Here is a 23,303-nt window from a genome sequence, read left to right as displayed (position 1 = left end):
TTGACATGTAGGAGCAAGAGGCTGGACCTGAAATGTAGAACTTCTGGAGTTAATGCCTGGTGCCAAAAACTGCTTACACTTGGACCATTTCCAAATCCTATATCCTGGGCTTTACTAGGGATTTTCAGTGTGGGCCAAAGAAAATATTAAAAAGGTATACTAGAGGTTGTCTTGGCCAGTGTTTCTTAGCGTGTGGTTTTGGGACCAACAGTATTGGCATCAGGAACCTGGCAGCAATGAAAATTCTAAGAATCTTCTATTTTACCTCTGAATCAGAAACTCTGAGGATGGTGTCTAGGAATTATTGTCTTAACAAACCTTATAGGTGATGTATACATGAGGAGTTTCAAAACCAGAGCACTAACAGTTTTCAAAGTCCATTACACATTAAAATCATCTGAAAAGCCTTAGGAAAATATGAATGACTCCAACTCCACTTTGAAGATTGTGAGGAAATTGATCTGCAGTGAGGCCCAGCAACTTGTCTAACTAATGAAGAATCTAGGAGCTGAGAAGATAAAATAACTTTTCAAGGTCACATACCTAGTGAGTCAGACTGTCCTAGAAGTGTTTGTTCTAGAAGACTGTTTTGAACGTTTATTTTCAGGGACCCCTTTCATTTAGGCCTTCTGGTTCTGCCAAAGTTGTTTTGTCAGTTTTCTATTTCCACACACATATACAACGCACACCTTTTTAATGCCACCAACAAAATGCACTGAAAATTTTGCATTCTTAACAAATTTTACTGAATAGTATCAAGTCAAAATCAGGAGATTATAATCAAACACTTTCCAATTAAACACCTAGGCACTATTGGAAGTTGTCTGTGCCATTTTCAGCATGCACATCCCAAACTGGTTGTGCCTTTACTTTGACTTTTCCAAATACGTCAACAAGCATCTTAGCTGTGAACAAATGTCCAGTAATGTGTCTGTATCATGTAGATCTCTTGGGATAGACAACACCTGGATACACATAAATAAGAAGCAGAATTGAACCCAGAAGCAAAATTGAAGCAGAACTGAACCCAGCCATAGCCTGGGTTCACCAATCAGCAGGTGCTGGAAATAGTAGTGCCAGTAATGCTATAGCAAACTTCTGAATTCTTCACCCAAATTGTTTTATCTTATCATTGTTCATTTGGTTTGCTTTTAGATGGTTGAAGGCTGAAGGCCCCTTTCCAAATAAAAAACAAAAGTTTTGATGTTGTAGTCTTCTTTTTTCCAGGACAACAGACTAAAGCTATTCATCCCAAAAGAAAATTATAAGGAAAATGGTTGAAGCTGGTCCAGGTCCAGTTGGCTCAAGCTGATTTAAGTTGTTTCCAGGGTGGGTTCTTGGGTCCAGAATCTTTAGGAATAAACCTGGAACTGGAACCAGAAATATATAGGAAAGAGTTTATGAGATCATCTACTTGAACTCAATTGGAGATATAGCTTCAACCAGGAGCAATTTACCACATATGTTCTGGCAGCCTTCCTCAAACAAAGGGAAAGAAGCAGTGAATAAAAGAAGAGTTCCCACCAAAAGTTCTCACTCAGATTCTTTATGCAAACAATGGATTCAAATGTTCAGAGAATGTTCAATCCTGACTGGTCTGTATCATATTCTTTATGTAAAAAAAAGAAAAAGAAAGTGGATCCTTAATTCCACAATTGCAGTGTCTGTCTTGATCAGTTATTGTTTGAGTTCATTTGTATGCAGTTAACTTCAGCTTTTGCCTCCTAGATTGAGAAAGTTTTTTCCAGAGGCTGACCCTGGATTGTATCTATGTGAGGAAAATGTGTTTGTAGCTGCTGAATTTTTAACATTGAGACTAAATGTGAGTCCTGGTTCCCATTTATGGCTTTGTTGTGAGAGATCGAAACAGTACATAAGAGTTGTGTTAAGTTAGAAATGAGCTGTTCTCTAGAAGTCAGGGTTCAGAAAAGTGGTGTGCTTCAGAGCCTCCTCATAACATTGTAGGGCCTTGTTGATGTCCCCTTGCAATTTGTGGACAAGTCCAAGGAGGCTGAGGCTTTCCACAATCTGTATGTTCTGGTGAAGATGTTTTTCAGCCAATTGCTTCAAAGCCTTGAGCAGCCTTCCTCTGGCACAGGAAATTTCCTTGATTTTTAGTCCTTTTAAATAATGAGTGATGGCTTTATCTTCAGAATTCTGGTGAAATCGTTGGAAGTGGCCATAGCGAAGATGAATCTCTTGCTGCATGTGTTCAGCACAGTTGTTCATGTTTAATGCTCTTTGAAAATTGTCCTCTGCCTCTCTGTATTGACCTATTTCTGCATGCATTTCAGCCAAGTCAACATAGGCCAACTCATACGTAGGCTTCAGTGCTAATGTCGTTTGAAACTTATGTATAGCCAGCTGAACTAAGCTATTTATATTTTCTCTATTTTGCCCTCTAGACCCTCTGCTTGTTTGATTCTTTATTTGTAACATTTGTGCCCTGTAGCAGAGCCCTATCTGATGGTGTAGGAAGACAGAGGAAGGAGTTTCCTGCAAGGCCCTTTGAAGGAGCTCAAGAGCTCTCTCCACACAGCCTTTCCTTCTGTAAAATTTGGCTGCATATCGAAGGATGTACATCAGGGAGGTTGTGCTGCCAAGAGCTTCTTTAATGTACATTTCTCCTTCATCTTCTTGTTTTACATCCTGGAGCTTCAGGGCAAGGAGGACCTTAATGTATGTATCTGCTGGATTGAGCCTAACTGCCTGCCTTAGGGGGTTTAGAGAAATAACATCGTTGTGATCAGAATCCAGGCGATAGAGAGTGATGGCATATCCAGTGCTGAACTCAGGGTTTTCAGGCTCCACTTGCAGAGCTTTTTCAAAGCAAGCCCTGGCCCGCACATAGTTCTGTCTTCCGCACTTGAGCAAGGCCCAGCCTTCTGCACAGTCCATCTCAGGACACTCCATGCTATAGCGAAACTGGCTTGCAAACTTCCGGCAAGTGTCCTCCACCTTGTCCAGGTAAGTCTGGGCTTCTTCTAGCCTGCCCATGTGGTAATACAGCCAGGCATAGTTGCCCCAGGTCACCAGGCTGCCTATGTCTGACAAGTCAGCATGCTCTCTGTGGATCAGGTCCTCGGCTTTATTCAAGCTCTGCAGGGCGTCCTCATCCTGGCCTTGCAAGTGTTTCACGTAGGCCAGGAGGTTGTATATTCCTACGTTGTATTTGGTGTCTAGGAACTCAATCTCCTCCCAGATTCTGTTATCTAAGTCAGGTACTGCGGAGTCTTCGACCACCAGCCCCCATGTGAAGTGACATCTCAGCTGATTGCAGTTTTCTTCTATCATAGTTCTGTGATGTTCCTGACTGCAAAAATTGACCTCAGTTATTTCTTCTTTTTTACGTTATATGTACTAGAAATCAGTCCAGCACTTTAAACCACTAAATACACCCCCCCTGCAGTATCCTTGTCTCCCAATATTTGTTCTCTCTCTGCCTTTGATATTCTTATCATATGAAACAAAGCAGGTTGACATAAAAACCTTGAAGAAATGCTATGCTTCCAATGGTGTTGGTTGTCTTAAGTCTAAAATTTAGCTGAAAAAATTCCATTAATATCAATGTAATCTTAGCTCCATCTTTTTCACTGGAAAACTTTTTCTACTCCTGCTTCCTTCCAAGACCAGTATACCAATAATGTTTAAAGAAGAAGTAGAAAATCAGAATTAACCATCGAGCAAGTTCCTTACTCTTCTTTCTCATGCATCCAACATGTAAAAATGGTTTTCTTTCTCCACTCCCAGGATGATTTCTTTGTTAACTATGGGGCCTGCATCTGCAAAAGATGACATCTTTAACTGAGACTGTTCTTGCTTTTGGGCAGCCTGCTTTGTAGGATGTTTGGGTGAGGAAAGAAGGAAACCAACTGTGACCTGGAAATATTACCCAATATAACCTTGTGTGTGTGTGTGTGTGTGTGTGTGTGTGTGTTGGGATGAGGAGGGGTGAGATCAGAAGTAAGTAAAATTATTGTACCTAAAAATTGCTAACCCAAAGAGTCATCAGTTCTACAAGATATGTCATTGGGAAGAGCTTTTGACTCAAATGCTTCTCTTCTGCTCACTGTAGTCCATAGTATGATGAGGAGAGTGCTGTCCAAAGAAAATCATTTGCACAGACAGCCATTATTCTAGAGCTGCTAAAATATTGGGAGACATACCTGTCTAAACCTTATAGGTATGTCTCTCCCAAACTTAGGAACCTCAGCTTCTGGCCCAGCTAGCACATTTGTGAGTTGTAAAAAAAAAATCCTTCTTCCACATGTCTAATCAAGATCATTGCTAAGTGGAAAGTGTACCAGATGTCTACCCTAATGGAGGCTAGACTATTAAGAGGTCAACTTCAACAACCTTACAGGAATTCCCTTCCCACTTGGTAGAAGAGAATTATTCTTTCCCGTAGATAATTGTTTATCAACATTTATCTTCTTTTTGGCTTGGGTCCTAAGAAAAGTGTAGGATAGATTGCCATGTAGAAGTCCACAGTCTAAAATAGCAATATTGAAGACTGATATTCCTCCTTCGGCTGTTAGTGGAAGGTAAATTATTAGAATTATGAGTATTACGATCCTGTATGCAAAAGGGTACTTGTTACAGGTCCTCAGATATTTCCTTAGATCCCCTCCCCTCAGTGTTTGTGCTCAGTGAGCATGCATGGAGGGAGGAGCTCATTCTCTCTCTCTCCCCACCTCTCTCTTTCTGTCTCTGTCTCTCTGTCTGTCTCTGTCTCTCTGTCTGTCTCTGTCTCTCTCTCTGTCTGTGTCTCTCTCTGTCTCTCTGTCTCTCTCTGTCTCTCTCTCTGTCTCTCTCTGTCTCTCTGTCTCTCTCTCCCTCTCTCTTGCACCAATAGGACCAAAACTATTTTGATATGGGCTTCCTTTAATCTGCTTTAGGTTAGGGGTTGGGGGGCGGGGAGGGTTATAGAAACCTGTACGATTTATTATGTCTTAGTATTTTTTTCTCTTACCATTCAGTGTGTTGACTTGTAGATCCAGCTATACATCATATCTAAAATATAATTTAATATATATTTAAACTGCCCAAAAATAAACCATGAAATAAATAATCACCCAATTAATAAATGGGCTAAAGACTTAGAGATACTTCTCAAAAGAAGTAAGAATGGCCAATAAACACATGAAGAAATATTCAATATCTCTGGCCAGAAAAAAAATGCAAATCAAAACTACATTGAGATTCCACCTTAACCCAGCTAGAATGGCCATTATCAAGAAAACTAATAACAAATGTTGGTGGAGATGTGGCTAAAAGGGGACTCAACTACACTGTTGGTGGGAATGTAGACTTGTTCAGCCACTCTAGAAAGCAATATGGAGGTTCCTCAAAAGACTAAACATAAATGACCCAGAAATTCCACTTGTGGGCATTTATCCAAGAGACCACAAACAAGGTCACATTGAAGCTACCTACACAACCATGTCTATTGCAACATTGTTTACCATAGCTAAGATATGGAATAAACCCTGATGCTCCTCAGTGGATGAATGGATCTAGAAATGTGGTATTTGTAAAAGGCAAAAGATTTATGCGATCTGAAGAGAAACCAGAGTATAGAAATGTGGTATTTGTACACAATGGAATTCTATGATTCCATCAGAAAGAATGGCATTGCCTCATTTTTAAGGAAATGGAAATACTTTGGAAAAAAATCATATTAAATAAAGAAAGCCAGACTCAAAGAAATATACGCTCATGGATTCCTTCATTTGTCATGGTGAATTCTTTTGCAGTTCCTGGCTTGCAATTCTTCTCAAAATAGTACAGACATTGGTTAGCAAATGCACCTTTGTGGAAGAGTCCCTTTTACACTTTTTCTTTTCTATGAACTGCCACATCAGATTGGGTCAGAGAGCAAGCAAGATTTTTTTTTTGTCAGTCGTGGGGCTTGAACTCTGAACCTGGGTGCTGCCCCTCAACTCTTTCAGTTCAAGGTGAGTGCTCTACCACTTGAGCCATAGCACCACTTCCAGTTTTCTAGTGGTTTATTGGAGATAAGAGTCTCCCGGTATTTCCTGCCCAAGCTGGCTTTGAATTTTGATCCTCAGATCTCTGCCTCCTGTGTAGCTAGGATTACAGGTGTGAGCAACCGGCGCCCAACTCCAGAATGTTTCTGAACAGAAAATATTTTCTTCAGTTTAGTCATTGGAAACAAACCAGGCAAGAGATATTTATTTTGTAAAACAAGCATATTTCAAACTCAATGTTCAAATGACTAGCCTCATGCTCTTTCAGATGTTAGCATAAAGCTAACTTAGGAGGCCAGGTCTGACCAGCACCATATTGACCACATGGTGGATAGTAGGGTCTGGCATCTTGCCTTCATGCTGGGGGGAAGGACCTTCCTCCCCCCCCCCCCCATTATCTGTCTCCCAGGTAATGGGCATGCCCAGACCCTCGAGGCAGGGACAGGCACTTGGCTGATAGGTTACTGAATCTGTCAGTCCAGTGCCTGGGACTGGGAATTTCCTGAGGATCTGCCCCCTGTGAGGACCTATTTAGGCCCGGACCAGCCTAGCCGCCAGGACTCCATGCCAGGTGTGTCTCTGTGATCGTGTCCTGTGTTCTGTGTCCTGGCTCCTCTCCAGTCATCATGATATCCCAAATCAGCTCTCCATTGGAGCTGAATTGGCTTGTTGGTATTGTTATTTCTTTTCTCTTTAGCCTGTTTCCTAGCTGTGTTATGTGTATTTGCGTGCTGCCTGCCTTTGTAACAACTGGTAGCCTGCAGCCTGTTAACTGTATAATAAAGACTCCAATATTCTATGTTTTAAAATGTGGCTTCTGGGATGATTTACCTTACAACATATGGCACCCAACGAGGGGCCCCAGTGCCAAGTAGGGCATTTGGGGTTCCTTGAAGCCACTGGTAGATGGCCTCAGTGGGCCAGCTGCCATTGGAGGAAAACCGCTACAGGGGAGGCCCTGAAGGATTGGCCCCCACTCTATTGTCCCAGGCCCATACAGGCACCAGGCAAAATCCCAGGTATGTGTAAACTTGTTTGAAGTGCAGGCAGGACAATCCACCTAAGCCCAGCTGTAAACATCCCATTGTGGGCCTAACTGAAAGGCCCCCACCTTCCTTGACCTAGTGGCTTTTTCATTAACCTCTGCCTCCTTGCTTGGACCTCCTATAAAAACCCAGCTTCTGTCCCAACTCTCTGGCACAACCTCCAAACCCTCAGGAAGGCCTGTGCCCCTCGCTGTTCCTCAATAAACAGTCCTTGCCTATTGATGATAGAGACTAGTCTATTCCTTTTCCGGTCTCCTCCATTTTCCTAACAGGCCCACCCCCTGGAAAGTTCCAGGGCCCTGTGGTCTTTCTGCCACTCTGACAGCCAGCTCCTCAATGCCAGACTTGCCATCAAAACATCTTTTTGGAGTCACTTAGAAGGCTTCCAGAAGTAAGTCTCTGTGTCTCTGTTCTGTATTCTGTCCTATATTATGTTTATGTTTTTCTGAAACCTGGGGGCTGCTCCATCTGGAAATTAAAGAGGACAGGGGAGTAGATGTGCTGGGTACCCCACCCTTCTTCCTCTCAATTGACAAATCTGAGAGGTTCTGGTGGCACTGAGTGGGAGAGGCTCACTTGGCAGACTATTGTACTGTGGAGAGTTTTGCAGTTTCTGTGACTGTCATACAATAGGGATTTCTGGATATGGTTGTGTTGGGGGGCGTCCCACTGATGGTGGGAGAGGCCCCAGCTCAGCTGGGTTTTTTTGTGTTTGTCTTGATCTTGTGTCTCTTCTTCTTGTGTTTGGTCTTGTGTTTTATGGGGGAAATGGAAGCCTGCTATGTGCTGTACCCCCTTCTGCAAGAAGGCAGTTGGGAGTTTGCAGGCAGATGAGGGTCTGGGTCAAACAACGAGCTAATCTTACCAGTTTAAAAATTAAGTGCTCTTGGGGCTGGGAAGGTGGCTCAGTGGTAGAGTGCTTGCCTTCCATACATGAGGCCCTGGGTTCAATTCCTCAGCACCACATAAGCAAAAAAGAAAAAAACCAGAAGTGGTGCTGTGGCTCAAGTGGTAGAGCACTAGCCTTGAGCTGAAGAGCTGAAGGACAGTGCCCAGGCCCAGAGTTCAGGCTCCATGACCAGACCCCCCCCCCCAAAAAAAAGGAAAAATTAAGTGCTCTTGGTTAAAATTGGTGAAAAAAAGTCAGGCTGCCAGGTAGACTGATAGATTAGCTTCAGGTAACTTTTCCTTTCTTCCATTTGATGGTATTCAAAAGGTCAATTGAAGCATAAAATGCTCTAGACAATTGGGACAAAACTAGAGTCAAGTACAGGGTGGGTCAAATTTGGGCACCAGGGAACCCCTACCCAGCATTCTTCAATAGAAATATTTGATATGCTAATATGCCTTGGTAGAACAAGCTACCCCTGAAAAAAGTAGACCAGCAAAGTAATTAACAATTTTGACTCAAATCTTGGTCAACGAGAATAAGATTTGCAAAAAATCTCTTGCCACTAAAATTCAGGGCCTGATATTCATTTTGCACACTTCAAGATCTTCGTGCACAAAAATGTATGTATGAACTTGTTAAGATACAAATTGTCATCGTGATGTTAAAAAAATGTATAAATTAAGATTAAACTGCAAGAAAGGTCAGCAAGTTTAGACATTACCAAAAGTGTAAAAAAGTTATTGAATTTGTTTTAAAGAACTTTAAAAGATTTAGTAAGGATTCTTTAATTTGGAAACCAAAAATCTGATGCTTTGATGCATAAGGCTGTTTGCATTGCAATCAAGTTATTTGGCTTAGCAAAACACATTGGAAACAAGATTGTTTCTACTACTGCTAAATTTCTACTACTGCTAAAATTTGGGAGTGTTAGAATTTGGATGTAAAGTTGTGTTTACCACTGTTGAAGACATTGCTTCTTCTGTGTGTCCAAACTGTTTGGTTTCTCAGTCAGTGATTTAAAAAGGACAGAAAAATTTAGGATAAGACTGTGTGCTTATCTTTAAGGGTGAGGGGTGCTCTGGAAAAAGTGCAGCTCAGCTGCTCCATATGAAGTAGACACTGAGAGGAGTCTTGAGCTGGTACAGCTTCTTTCAGGCTTTGCCTTTGTTTTAGGGATTTTAGAGAAAAAAAAAAAAAAAAACCTTTAAATAAGGTTAACTTGACCTTGGCTCCAACCAGCCCAATTCCTAGAATGGAAAGAATGCCTCTAGGTCCCCCCTCCCCTTAACAACCTAATCCAATTCGATTGTTCTGTTAATGACTGACTGATAGATAGGTTGTAATCTGGCTCATACTGGAAGCATCTAGAGTTTACCTTGGCCTTTTCACGTGCTTATGGTAAACTCCACTAAACTCCTCCTTGTGTATGCTTACCCTAAGCTCCGGCTTACCATTGAATTCATGAGTCATTTAAACCAAAAGTGATATGCTGGTTTAAATAGCCATTGTGTGACAAACTGTAACCACATTGGCCACCTGCATGTGGTCTAGTATGACTGCGCAATCTTTTGGGTGTGTGACAATCTCATTGGTCACCTGCGCATGACCAGACTCCACTTCATGGATTTTGCCTTTAAAAACCAAAGTACGTGGGCCTCTGGGAGTCGCAGTATCAGCTTCCGAGCCTGTGCTGCGGCCCTGGCCAGTCAGTGTAGGAACCTTCTCAATAACGTTGCTTCCTTTTTAACAACTTTGTTGCAGTGGGCTCTGTCACTCCGGTCGACTAGGTGGGCTTGCCTGCCTGAGTAGGGGTCTTCCTACTACATTTAATGGGGGCTCGTCCGGGATAGAGCTCTTAGCTGCTTCAACCTGAGGGGGATTGAAATCCCTGGCCAGGAGAACAATGTGCGGACACTCAGCTGTTGGAGAGAAGTTCTGAGAAAAGCCTCGAGGTAAGCACGTTTGACCTAGGTAGAGAAGGTGTCAGAGTAAGGCCAAAAGTAGAGTGAAGCTGGACACAGCAGAGTCCCCTATGGCTGAGGAGGTCCAGGGATGCCTGGACCCCTCAATTTCACCAGTCCTAGCAGTCCTAGTTGGATGGGGGCTTGCTTGTAGAGAAAATAGGTTGAGGAAAAAAAAGTAACTTTTGGTTTCAGGATCCCTTCTCGTTCTGTGTATAATCATGTCTGTCTGTGTCTCACTGTGCTCTTGCTTTTGCTTGCCATGTTTGTAATTGGATTTTCTTTACAGGAAAAATATGGGACAAAGTGAGTCCACTCCCAGGACACCTCTATATCTTGTTCTAGTTCATTTAAAAACAAAACAAAAACTGCTGGTTTTGCTTTTGTAACTTGCTTCTTTGCCAATCATGAAACTGCCACTGACCACCTGCAAGTGGCCCCAGTTAGACCTCAGCCTCAGGCCTTGGCTCAGGGGGTCTGAGCATGGGGGAGAACCTGTCAGTCTGAGAGGACGGCCACTAGGGACTTCTTTCCCTTGTCCCAAGATGACTGGGAATTCTCCTCTGTCTTGGAAGGCCCCTGGGTCAACGTTTGCAGAAATCTAAAAAATCCTCTGGAATGAGTAGAGGGGGTTTGAGTCCCACTTGTGAATGGTGGTGAGATGTCATCCCATTCACTGAGACCTGATTTTGTCTTTGTGGCCACTTGTCTGTCTTGTTTACTTCGATGTGTTTTCTGTTCTGTTTTCTGAGGTGGGTAAGTTCTGGGTGAGGGTGGCCGGCTCACTCAGCAGACTCTGGATTCAGCTTGCTGAGTGAGAATGGCGCAGAGTTCTGGTAGGGATGAATTGGGTGCCCATTAGTCCCCAACTCAGCCTTTGGTTGTGGTATAGTTTTGCTTTAAAATTGGTACCAGTTTTAAGTGTGGATCCTTGGTTTTGTGTTTATTTGGGTTTTTGTTATTTATTTGAACATCTCTGGGGGAATAAAAGTTCCAGCCTCCAGCTGGGCTCAGTCACAGACCTTCTATGCCTCCCCCACCCTGGCTTCCTGTGAGGTGTGGTAGGTTGCTGGACTAGTTTGGTTCCCTTCAAGCCTCAGGCTGCATTTTCTCCTTGTGGAGGCTGCCGGCGGGGAGGGTGTAGGAGGCTGTGTGCCTGGTTTGGACTTTTCAGCTAGTCCTGACAAATGTAACAATTCATAAAGTGCCTTTGTCTGAAATTGGATAAAAAAAAAAAATCAGGCCAGTTTAGTTTCAGGTGACCCCCTCCCCCAACCCTCCTCCAATAGAAGAGATTCAAAAGACCCATTGGTGAAATGCCTTGCTAAACAAGCAAGCTCTGGGAAAATGAAGCTCAACAAAGGTACTTAGTTTAAAAGAAATATTGTCTTAAATTTTTGTTTAAATACTTTAAAAAATGTATGTACAACTGATTTTGATTATTGCGTGCTTTAAGATCTGTGTGAGTGTTTTGTATGTGAATATGTTCAAGATAAGAATTGTCAGCATGCTGTAACAATTGGGTGAGTTTAAATTTAGAATGTAAAAGGTTATGAGGTTTGGACATTAACAAAAATTTTAAAGAATCTTCACATTGTTTTAAAAGGCTTTTTAAGGATTCTTTAGCTTGAAAATTAGAAAATCTGGTATTTTAAAATCTAATATTTTAAAATGCATAAGGCTGTTTACACTGTAATCAAGTTATTTGACTTAACAATGCATTGGCAGTTTGGGATTTAGTTCTCTAGGCTAAAATTTGGGGATAAATATTAGAAATTTAAATGTAAAGGTTAGTTTAACACTGTCAAAGCTATTACCTGTTCTGTCTGTTTAAAACTGTGTATTTCATTCAAGAACCAATGGAAGACCTATCTTTAGAGGTAAGGGGTGAACAGGCAGAAATGCAGTTCAGCTGGTCATGCATGGTGGGACAGGCCCTGGGAGGAGTCCACGCATAGTGAAAGAAGGCAAGCTGGCACAAACACAGTTCATCTTACCCTAAAGAGTCAGATTGGGTGCCTGCCCATTCCATAGGAGGGGCCGAGTGGCCCATCGTTGTTCTGTCCCTCTTCCCTGCAGATAAACACTGGAACCATGATGGTTAAAATTAGTGATGTGATGATCTGATTAGTATTGCTAAAACTGCTCCTTGGATTTGCTAAAATTAAAATTAAAAGGGCTTGAAAAAGAGGGTTAAAAAAGTTTATTTGTATAATATGACTTGCTTTCAATGATGTTCTACAATTAGGATATGTTTTTAAAAGCCATAAAGATGTTAAGTTTAGCTTCTTGGTACAGTGATGGTGATTGTAATTCTTGCATTAAGGAAAAGTTGTTGCTTGAGTTTAAAAGTTTTTAATGCATATCTCTTTTAAAACAAGCATCCAAAAGGCAATGAGTGACACTTGTCTTCAATATTTCAAGGGATCTTTTCAAAACACAAGTGAAAACTAAAGTATATTCAAAGAGGGCTGGGAAGGTGGCTCAGTAGTAGAGCACTTGCCTTGCATGCATGAGGCCCTGGGTTCGATTCCTTGGCACCACATAAGCAAAAAGAAAAAAGCCAGAAGTGGCACTGTGGCTCAAGTGGTAGAATGCTAGCCTTGAGCTGAATAGCTGAGGGACAGCACCCAGGCCCAGAGTTCAGGCCCCATGACCGGACCCAAAAATAAATGAATAAATAAATAATATTCAAAGAGCTTAACAAGAGGCTTAAAAATTAGGAATGGATTTTTGGATATAAAGTTTTAAAAGTAAAATTGTTCTTAACATTTGTCTCAAAGTGCACAAAGGAAAAATTAGGATTACCAAAATAATTGCTATTCCAGTTTGCTCTTGTAGGTTTGTTTAACAGTTTCCAGCAAGCCCAGAACAAAGCATAGAGGATTCTTACAAGTTTGTCAGATGTAACTTTGGCTCTTAAGTTCCAGGTAAGAGCACGCTTAAAAGCTACTTCTATGTTGACCACCTTGTTGCTTTTAATTGAAGTAAAGTGGTCTTTTATAAGACTCATTGATCTGCAAACTGGTTCAAAACCAGCCTGGGCAGAAAAAGGTCCCTGTGAGACTGTCACTTAAACAGCCAGCAGAGTGCTGAAAGAGCAAGCAGAGTTGCTTTGGGACTCAAAGTGGCAGAGTGCTAGCCTTGCTCTGGAGAGCTGAGGGACAACACTCAGGCCTCGAGTTCAAGTCTAGCAACCAACCAGGGGATATGCCAATGAGGCATTTATCCAGTGTGGAGAAGACACTCCTGGGACGAAAACAATGGTGGAGCATCCAGAGGCAGTAAGCCACTGCTTGGACAGCAGAAATGTCAGATCTTAGAGTCATTTATGCATGGTCCTTCAAAAATTGGTCAGAAGCAGGAGGTCATGGGAAGATAGTTTGTAAGCATACCTAATGTCCATGACTATCTACCTTGTAAGGGACAGGAACTTGCCAGTCCTCTGTGATAGTAGTAAAAAGCTAGTTATAAAATGTGGGGGATTGTTTAAATCTCAAACCCTGTATGTGCCAAAAGCTCTAATTGGCAGTAACTTTTGAGCTGACACAAGTTACATGAAATTCATCTGCTTAGGAAAAAGTTTGTAAACCTGAGAGTGTTTCTATTGACATCTGTCTGAAGGCCTGCACAGGTAACTTAGGCATTGCTAACAAGGTCACTAGAGATCACATTCCTAAGCCATCCAGAAAGATGCTTTTATACAAACTAGAGTGCTAAATAAGCTACACTGCTGTAGCTGGAGAAAAGGTCTGTGCAGTTGTCAAAAGTTAAAATATTGTTCTTAATGACATCTAACCCTGGTAACCTCTTTGTTAGGCTAAGGTTATAGGTTCCTGTCTAGGTAGGATCAACACCCCTGAAGTCAGCTTGAAGAAGTTACAGAAGATAGACCTTCGCCCTTCTACCCCCTTTTTGGATCAAGAGTCTATAGTCAGTTTTGGAAAAACGAGGCAAAATAGATAAAATAATTATTATTATTATTATTATTATTTTTTAGAAAAAGGCATAAAGGGGGCTGGGAAGGTGGCTCAGTGGAAGAGCATTTGCCTTGTATGCATGAGGCCCTGGGTTCGATTCCTCAGCACAACATAAGCAAAAAGAAAAAAAGCCGGAAGTGGCGCTGTGGCTCAAGTGATAGAGTGCTAGCCTTAAGCTGAAGAGCTGAGGGACAGCGCCCAAGCCCAGAGTTCAGGCCCCACAACCAGACCCCCCCTCAAAAAAAAGAAAAGAAAAGAAAAAGGCATAAAGAATAGTGTTATCAGGTGTGCAAGTGTGGAGACTGCATCTGTCGGAGATGGTAACAAGACTAAGCCTTCTGTGTCTGTTTACAAAAAATATCTGGTTAGCTGGGAAGAGATGTGAAGGGTAAACAAAGGAGGAGGCTGCAATGCTTGATAAGAAATGTACTCATTATCTTGCCCATGTAATTGTAACCCCTCTGTACAGTATGTTCACAAAAAATTAAAATTAAAATTAAAAAAAAATATCTGGTTAGTAAAAAAGTTGTCATTTTGGTAAATTGTCCTGGGCTATTGTCTAAATAGTCTTAAAAACCAACAGGGCCACAGCCTGCCAAGCCTATGCAATGTATCCTTAACCAGTCTGTGTAGGAATTTGCAGCCCAGCACAAGGTGTGACAGTCCTTTGGAGCCATTGAGAGACCCTGCTGCTGCTGCTGCTGCTACTGCAACACCCTAATGGGTAAAGTTCAACGACAGCCTGATAGTCACCTGGAGGAAATCTACATCGTCATCCAGACTACCTTCACCGTGATAAAAGTAGACTGAACTGCCTGATTCCATCACCTGAGACTGCTTCCTGGTTGAAAGATGCTAAAACTAAGATCTTGGGGGACATTCTTTTAGTGATATCCAGTAACCCTCTCTACTCCCACAGTAGATATTGGGGGCAAGGGTATCACTGGCCTGCCTTAGGTACTTCAGGGTTACAGCCTAGTTTGGCTCTGGTATGGTAATAACCTGCTTCCAACTGAGTGTGTGTTATCAATGCAGGTAGTAAAAGGAATGGGACCCAGCCCTGCTCTTAGCCTTAAAATCTAGCAAGCTTCTCCACCCCAGTGATGCCTTGAGGCTGTTCTGAGATAACTTGGTTCCACAAGCCACAGGAAAATTTGGGCAGTTTTAAACTCTAGCCACAAAGAAGCTCAAGGAATTGTAAAGAAAGAGGTTAGTAAAGAAATCCTTGGGAAAGGAATTGGGGAGGGGGGGTGGGCCGGAAATGGTCTCCTGGATAAAAAAAGGGTTTAAAAAGTAAGGATTGTCTTAAAATGTTTGTCAGTTTAAGTATGTAGCAAATGGTATGAGTGTGTCTTAAAACTGTAGCTTATGAGTAAAGCTGGTATAAAATTATGTTAGCTGTGCTATACATAAAGTCAGGATTGGTGCACTGATGTGGAACATTCTTTGTCTTATCTGTATGCCTACTGCAATCTAGATGCTGGTTTCACTAGAGCTTTTAGGTAGACTCATTGGCAGAGGTAGTTCTCTGAAATCGCCGGGGACTGGACTTCTTATCATGAAGCAAGGTAGCCTTTGTATTAGGGAAAGTTTGGCCTCGGTTAGAAGAGTCTGAGGGACTGAGTCATGTTATCAGCCTCTCTTCTCATGGTCCCCATGGGTGACAACCCTAATAACTGCCCTGGCTGGCGTAGTTCTCCTCTTGCTTCTGACATTAACTGTTGGTCTCCATGGATGATGACCCTGATTTCAGCTATTGCTGCCCACCTTGATTCTTATCCTCCTGATGCTATTAATTGGCCCTGTGTAATTAATGCATTAATGTCATTCATACAAAAGAGGATTGGAGCCGTAAAATTAGTGGTAATGAGAACTCAAAATGAGTCCATCCCAATGGAAAAACTGAGTCAATGATTTGACTCAGGAACAAGTCAAAGGGGGGACTGAAGTAGGCCCTGAGAGGAGACTCCAGCTGGTACAGCTTCTTTCCAGTCTTTGCCTTTGTTTTAGGGATTTTAGGGGGAAAAAAAAAAAACTTTAAAAAAGGTTAACTCAACCTTGGCTCCAACCAGCCCAATTCCTAGAATGGAAAGAATGCCTCTAGGTCCCCCTCCCCTTAACAACCTAACCCACCTTGATTGTTTTGTCAGTTTGTGGGGTTTGAACTCTGGGCTTGGGTGCTGTCCCTGCGCTCTTCAGCTCAAGGCAAGTGTTCTACTGCTTGAGCCACAGTGCCACTTCCAGTTTTCTGGTGGTTAATCGGAGATAAGAGTCTCATGGACTTTCCTGCCCTGGCTGGCTTTGAACCTCAATCCTCAGATCTCAGCCTCCTGAGTAGCTAGGTTTACAGGCGTGAGCCACTGGTGCCCGGCAGTGATTGTAATTCTTACATTAAGAAAAACTGCTGATTTCCTAACAGTGACTCAGACTGGGGGGAAAAAAAGTATCCAGCTTAAAAAAAAAAAAAACAAAAACTTTGGCTGAGAGGTAATAGGTGTGCCCAGTGTTCTAACAGGGCATTTAAACGCAAATTAAAGTCACTTTAAGTAAAGGGATTAAAAATGGGGTCCCCATTGTAAAAATTGGGAAGTCCTATGAGAGTAGCTGGCCTCCCTGACAAAGTTTAAAATTAAAATTGTCCTAAAAGTTTCTTTAAAAATCCAAAATGGGGGGCTGGGAAGGTGGCTCAGTGGTACAGCGCTTGCCTTGCATGCTCGAGGCCCTGGGTTCGATTCCTCAGCACCACATAAGCAAAAAGAAAAAAGCGGAAGTGGTGCTGTGGCTCAAGTGGTAGAGCGCTAGCCTTGAGCTGAAGAGCTGAGGGACAGCACCCAGGCCCAGAGTTCAGGCCCCACGACCAGACCTCCCCCCAAAAAAATCCAAAATGGTAGGGGCTGGGAAAGTGGCTCAGTGGTAGAGTGCTTGCCTAGCATGCATGAGGCTCTGGGTTTGATTCCTCAGCACCACATAAATAGAAAACGTTGGAAGTGGCACTGTATCTCAAGTGGGAGAGTGCTAGCCTTGAGCTGAAGTGCTAAGGGACAGCATTCAGGCCCAGAGTTCAAGCTTCATGACCAACAGAAAGGCTCCAGGTTAGCCCATGCTTATAGACCTACTTCCAAGGACCATCTTTGTGGCTGTATGGATGACTCATTGATCTGGAAACTGGTTCAAAGCCAGCCCAGGCAGAGAAAGGTCCCTGAGAGATTGTCATCACTAATCCACCAGCAAAGTGCTGGAAAAGCAGAGTTGCTTTGGAGCTCAAAGTGGCAGAGTGCTAGCTGAAAAACCTGAGCAACTCCATTTTACTTAAGACCCCATCTCAGTTCTGCAACTTAACTCATGACCCACTTTAGCCCCAGTGTCAGGAGTTTATGACTGAAAGCCATGCACAATTCTTGGAGCCATAGATGGCCTTTGCTTAAGGCAGGTGTTAGCCCCCAAGTGACTTTGCCCCTGAGTGACCATGAGCTAAGAGTTTCAGTTAAAACCATATAATGTTCTGACCAACTGGTTCTTCAGAGTCCAGGGCGAGACATACCATGCATACTGTTGGTCCAGGTGTGACTCATAACCATTTGTGGTCAAGCTATGGACCAAGGATATTTTTCTGTAAAGGTCAACCAATCATATTTGCCCACCTTAGCTTTCTTTAAATGTTAACCAATCATGTAATTTCTTATGTAAAAGTTCCTTAAAGTTTGTTCAATACTACAAAAACTGCTGATTATGCTTAGAGCCTCTTAGCATCTCTGGTTGCCGAGTGCATGGAGGACCAAGCTCTAGCTTGCAATAAACAACTCTTCGCTGTTTGCATTGATCGTGGTTTCTGGTGGTCTGTGAGGGTGCATCTGAAAACGGGGTACCTAACTAGCCTTGAGCTGAAGAGCTGAGGGACAGCGCTCAAACCCTGTGTTCAAGTCCAGCAACTGACCAAGGAAAATGCCAAGGGTACATTTATTCCAGCATAGAGAAAGGCACTCCTGGGACCGTCGCAAATGATGGAACATCCTGAGGCAGTAAGCCACTGCTTGGATTGCAGAAGTGGGGTCAAATCCTGGAGTCATTTGTGCATGGCCCTTCAAAAATTGGTCAGAGCCAGGAGGACATGGGAAGATAATTTGTAAGCATGACTAATGTCCATGACTATCTACCTTGTAAAGGGACAGGAACTTGCTAGTCATCTGTGACAGTAGTAAAAAGCTAAGGGTATAAAATGTGGGGAATAGTTTAAAATCTCAGCTCCCCCATATTTGCTCAAAGCTCTAATTGGCAGTAACTTTGGGGCTGGCAGTAGCCACCTAAATTAATCCATTCAGGAAAGAAGTCTGTGGACCTGAGATTGTGTCCCTATTGAGATCTGTCTAAAGGCCTACACAAGTAACTTAAGCTAAGCATGGTTAGGGTCACTAGAGATCATGTTCCTAAGCCAGCCAGAAGATGCTTTTGCAAACTAGAGTGCTAAACAAGCTACACTGCTGTAGCTGGAGAAAAGGTCTGTGCATTTGTTAAAAGTTAAATGTTGTATATAATTTTCAGTTTGGAGTAAAATAGTGCTCCTGATAACATCTCCTCCTGGCAACCCATTGGTAAAATGGGCTAAGCTATAGGTACCTGACTAGGTTGTTTCAATGCCCCTGAGTCAGCTTGAAGAAGTTACAGAAGATGGATCTTCACCCATCAACCCCCTTAAGATTAAGGGAACAGAGTCATTTTAAAATGAGGAAGGATAAATTAAAGGAGGCATGGAAAAAATAGTGATAGCTGAAGTACCCAGTTTCAGATGCTCCCTCACAGACCACCAGAGACCACGATCAATGCAAACAGCAAAGAGTCGTTTATTGCAAGCTCGAGCTTGGTCCTCCACACTCAGTAACCTGTGATGCTATGAGGCCTCGAGCCCAGGTTATAGCACTTTCTATACATTTTTTTAGGGAAGGCAGAGGCTGTGCATACATTATAGTATCTTGCAACAAATCACTACACACCGTGGGAAAATCATAAAACAACTCTATAGTATAATTGGCGCATTACAAAATGGGAAAGGACCAGAAACAGGTTGTTGGTCAGATCAAGGGGGCCAATGTACTTTAAACTTGTTGGCTTGCCCCCCAGGGGGGGTCTCGAGGATTCGTGCTAAACTGCAGGGTTTCTGGTTTAGATAATGATCACCAGACCCTAGGAGGGTCTGTTCTGGAATTTCAGATATCTCGACATCATGCCTGAAGCAAACACCACCTATGGCTCCAAGAATTGTTTGTGCATGGCTTTCTGTCATAAATTCCTGGCATTGGGCTAAAGTGGGTCACGAGTTAAGCCACAGAACTAAGATGGGGTCTTAAGTAAAATAGAGTTGCTTAGGTTCCTCAATAACAAATGGACAAGTGTAGAGACTACACTTAAAAATGGTTACAAGTCCAAGCCCTCTGTGTCTGGCTAGAAAAACCTAGCTTTATTTAATAAAATCTCTGGTTATTAAAAAGGTGTCACCTTGGTAAATTACCCAGGAGATGCTACTGTCTACACGGCCTTAAAAACCAGTGGGGCTCCAGCCTGCAAGAGCCAGTGTACAACCAGGAAGGTAGTGGGAAATTTTACTAAAGTCAGACCTTAGGTTAAGCTTTTTAACCAGTTTGTGCAGAAATTGCAGTACCTCAGCAGGAAGTGTGACAATCTACCCGAGCTGCTGGAAGACATTGCTGCTGCTGTCAAGCCCATCTCTTTGTAGTAGGAAGACCCCCTACTCAGGCAGGCTAGCCCACCTAGTCGTCTGGAGTGACAGAGCCCACCGCAACAAAGTTGTTAAAAAGGAAGCAACTATTGAGAAGATTCCTTCACTGACCAGCTAGGGCTGCAGCACAGGCTCGGAAGCTGATACTGTGACCCCCAGAGGCCCACGTACTTTGGTTTTTAAAGGCAAAATTCATGAGGTCAAGCCTGGTCATGCGCAGGTGACCAATGAGATTGTCACACACCTAAAAGATTGCACAGTCATACTAGACCACATGCAGGTGACCAATGAGGTTACAGTTTCCCACAATGGCTGTTTAAACCAGCCTATCACTTTTGGTTTAAATGACTCACAAATTCAATGGTAAGGCCGAGCTTACAGTAAGCATATACAAGGAGGAGTTTAGTGGAGTTTAACATAAGCACGTGAAAAAGGCTGAGGTAAACTCTTGATGTTTCCAGTATGAGCCAGATCACTACCTATCGGTTTTATCAGTCAGTCCTTAACAGAACAATCAAGGAGGGTTAGGTTGTTAAAGGGAGGGGGACCTAGAGGCATTCTTTCCATTCCAAGAACTGGGCTGGTTGGAGACAAGGTCTAGTTAACCTTGTTTAGTGGGTTTTTTCCCTAAAATCCCTAAAACAAAGGCAAAGCCTGGAAAGAAGCTGTACCAACTCTAGTCTCTCCTCAGGGCCTACTTCACTCTTCTAATCTGGAGATTCTTGTTTGAGTAAAGTCCAAAAATGGCCTGGCAGCATCTGGACTATACTGCATCATCATCCTGACCACCTCCACCCAACATGGACTGGACTCCTTTTTGCCTGACTCCATCACCTGCAACTAACATCTGGTGAAAGACTGCTTTGGATCTGCCTAATGTAAGACTTTGGTTCCAAGACATTCTTTTGTGGGACATAGATTTGTAAATCAGAACCTGCCTGACATGGGCAAGCAGGGCAAAGTCCCCTGACTGAAGGGGTACCAACCATATGGAGCCAACTTTTAACTGCTGGAGACTCCATAAATTACAGGAGTAAATGGCCTAGGCAAAAATTCAGTCCTTTTACAGAGAAATCAATTATTTGATTTCGTGTACATAAGAAAAAAAGGAGGGAATGAAGTAAGAAGGCCAGATCTGGCCAGCATCCTATTGGTCACATGGTGAATGGTAGGATCTGGCATCTTGTCTTCATGCTGGGGAAAGGACCCTCCCCCCATCATAATGGGCATGTCTGGACCCCTGAGGCAGGGGCTGGCATTTGGCTGATAAGTTACTGAATCTGTCAGTCCAGTTCCTGGGATTGGGAATTTCCTGGCGACCTGCCCCCTTGCATGGACCTATTTAGGCCCAGAGCAGCCTAGCCACCAGGACTTCATGTCTCAGTGATCGTGTCCTGTGTCCTGTCTTCTGGCTCATCTCCAGTCATCATGGAGTCCCAATTCAGCTCTCCCTTGGAGCTGAATTGGTTTGTTTGTACTGTTTTGTTGTTCCTTTCCTCTTTAGCATGTTTCCTAGCTGTGTTATGTGTATTTGCATGCTGTGCAGGCCTTTGTAACAACTGGTGGCCTGCAGCCTGTTAACTGTATAATAAAATTTCCAATATTCTGTATTTTAAAATGTGGCTTCTGGGATGATTTACCTTACAACAGCATGAGTCTCAAAAGACTCATAATATGCAGATTGCTAGGCTCACTGCCCACCAGGTTCTGACTCACCAAATAGGGGAGAAGGGACTGGAATTTGCATACCAGTAGGTTCCCAGGTGAATCTTGATACTGCCTCTTTGAGGATCACCTTAGAACAGTTGCTCTAGTGAAAAGCAATGTCATGGCAATCATACGCTGAGTTTTACAGTAATCACAAAATTGTGATTTGGTATTGACAAGGTCAAAGGAATAAATATCTTTGAAAATAACTTCTTCCCTCCTGGATTCTATCAAATTATCAAACAAAATATCGCTTCCTCTCCTTTCCCACCTGGATGTCTCTCTACCTGGATGTCTGAAAGTATCAATAATTGTTGCTCTGACCTCACCACAGGTCAGTGTCCCTTCTTCTGTTCTTTGATCCCAAGGGACATTGTCACATTAGGGTTGTACTACCCAAATACCATCTCCTATGGGATAAAGAAGGTGTTCTTGTCCATTCCTGGAAAGGGCTGAGCTCATTAAACAAGTTCTGAAAAAGGGAAGTTAGGAATCTTGCCTTTGAGCTTGAGTGCAGCCTCTTTCTCTCACTCTTTATTTGTCTTGTGGGTAAGGAGGCTAAAGGTGCCATTCAAAAACTATTAACTCAGGAAAAGGTGAAGTTCCTAGTATTCATTGCTAAACTCTCACTGTGCTGGGCTTTGGGCAATCAGTAATTTAGTCTTTCACAAAAGGCCTCTCCAAGTCTGACTGCTCCTTCTTCTTACCTCTGTAGGCCTAGTGGTGTCATGTTGACTTTGTTGTTAGTCTCCACTCCACCCCACTGTCTATCACCAATCCCCTATTGATTTCCTTGAACTTTGCCCATACAGTTAAATGGGAATTTGATCAGTAAGATACAGAGAAGCCATACTTTAAGAGGTTGAATTGGGAGTCCTTATTAAAATGCTGGCATCTGCAAGTGGACTCCTGTCCCAAAGAACTTGCAGCCTCTAATGCAGCTAGTGTGCTAGCTATACAGACCAAAAACCACATGTAGTGTGAGGAATTAAACCTAACAAAGAGTTTTACATAAGGAAACCAAACCATCTAAGGGAACAATCAGGGGTGATCAAAGGTCAAATTATCTAGGGGAAGCAAGACTCTCCAGGAGCTTAACAACTCCTGACACAGCTGTAAAATAAAGAATGTCCTCTATCATCTCCAGAGTTCTCAGAAAGCCCCCATCATCCACCAAGATGCCAAGATGGAGCCAGTTAGACCCAGTATCCATATTTCAATACCACCTTAAACAATCCTTTATTAAATGAGATTGTTGGGTCCCTGTCAGCATCACAACCGTGAGTAAGAAGGCTCTTTTATAAGGAGATTTGTCTAGGAACTGTTTGGTAAGAAATGTTCTGGAATTGCCAAGTGCACAGAAGCAAAGTCAGTAAAACAAAGAAAGCTTTTACCTCATTGTCTGGAAGACAGCAGGTGCTTCTTAGTCTTTTGGGTTGCCAAAAGGAGACTGCCACTCACGTGAGGTAGAAGTACCAAACCACCGGGCTAGGGTAGGTGTAGCAGCTTGAACTCACGGTGGAGATTATAAAGCAAGATCCAGAAGGAAGTGTGAGTGCAGCAGATGGGGAAGCGATCACAGATCCTGGGACCTTTTACTGGCTCACAGTCAGGTGACTGACAGTTTCCTGTTTTAGGCAAGGGAATTCTGGCAAGCCTACCTCGCCCTTCCCATCCTTCTGAGAGAAGAAGGTGCCGGAGGTGGTAAGGCCGTTCTCCTCAGTGGACCTCACATGAGGTACTTATATAGGGGAAGAATCTCAGGCAGTTTTTCACACCCTGAAGATCGAATGAAATTGGCATGTTTCTATCTTGGTTAAAATGAAACCCATACACAGAAGGCTGTCTCTACTTTGATTACAGAATTGTTTACTTGCAGCAGCTAGAGAGGTTGTTTGTGAGATGCTGTTTTCATACGCAAACTCCCTGTTAGTGTACATGTGGTCTTGGAGATAGCAGATAATTGGATCCTGTGACGACAGACATCAACCAGTGG

The 23,303-nt window shown here is 42.9% G+C and overlaps 1 protein-coding gene across 3 annotated transcripts; it reads right to left on the bottom strand.

The window, feature by feature from the left end:
• Positions 1–1,206: 1,206 nt before the first annotated feature.
• Positions 1,207–22,983, bottom strand: LOC122115786 (interferon-induced protein with tetratricopeptide repeats 1B-like). Of its 3 annotated transcripts, none has more exons than XM_042689336.1 (2): positions 22,702–22,983; positions 1,207–3,313 (listed from the first exon to the last, which is right to left on the bottom strand). In XM_042689336.1, exons 1-2 carry the CDS (start codon positions 22,704–22,706, stop codon positions 1,909–1,911), a joined length of 1,410 nt encoding a protein of 469 aa, XP_042545270.1. In that variant the 5' UTR covers positions 22,707–22,983; the 3' UTR covers positions 1,207–1,908. The 3 variants fall into 3 exon arrangements, with proteins under 3 accessions (XP_042545270.1, XP_042545271.1, XP_042545269.1); XM_042689337.1 differs by lacking the exon at positions 22,702–22,983 and adding an exon at positions 4,973–5,007; XM_042689335.1 differs by lacking the exon at positions 22,702–22,983 and adding an exon at positions 3,697–3,728.
• Positions 22,984–23,303: the final 320 nt, after the last annotated feature.

The sequence above is a fragment of the Dipodomys spectabilis genome, unplaced genomic scaffold, assembly GCF_019054845.1.
Source record: "Dipodomys spectabilis isolate Male_0828 unplaced genomic scaffold, ASM1905484v1 ptg000125l, whole genome shotgun sequence".
NCBI lineage: Eukaryota > Metazoa > Chordata > Mammalia > Rodentia > Heteromyidae > Dipodomys > Dipodomys spectabilis.
The sequence above is the reverse complement of the archived record's forward strand: the minus strand, read 5'-3'. Positions and strand labels throughout refer to the sequence as shown.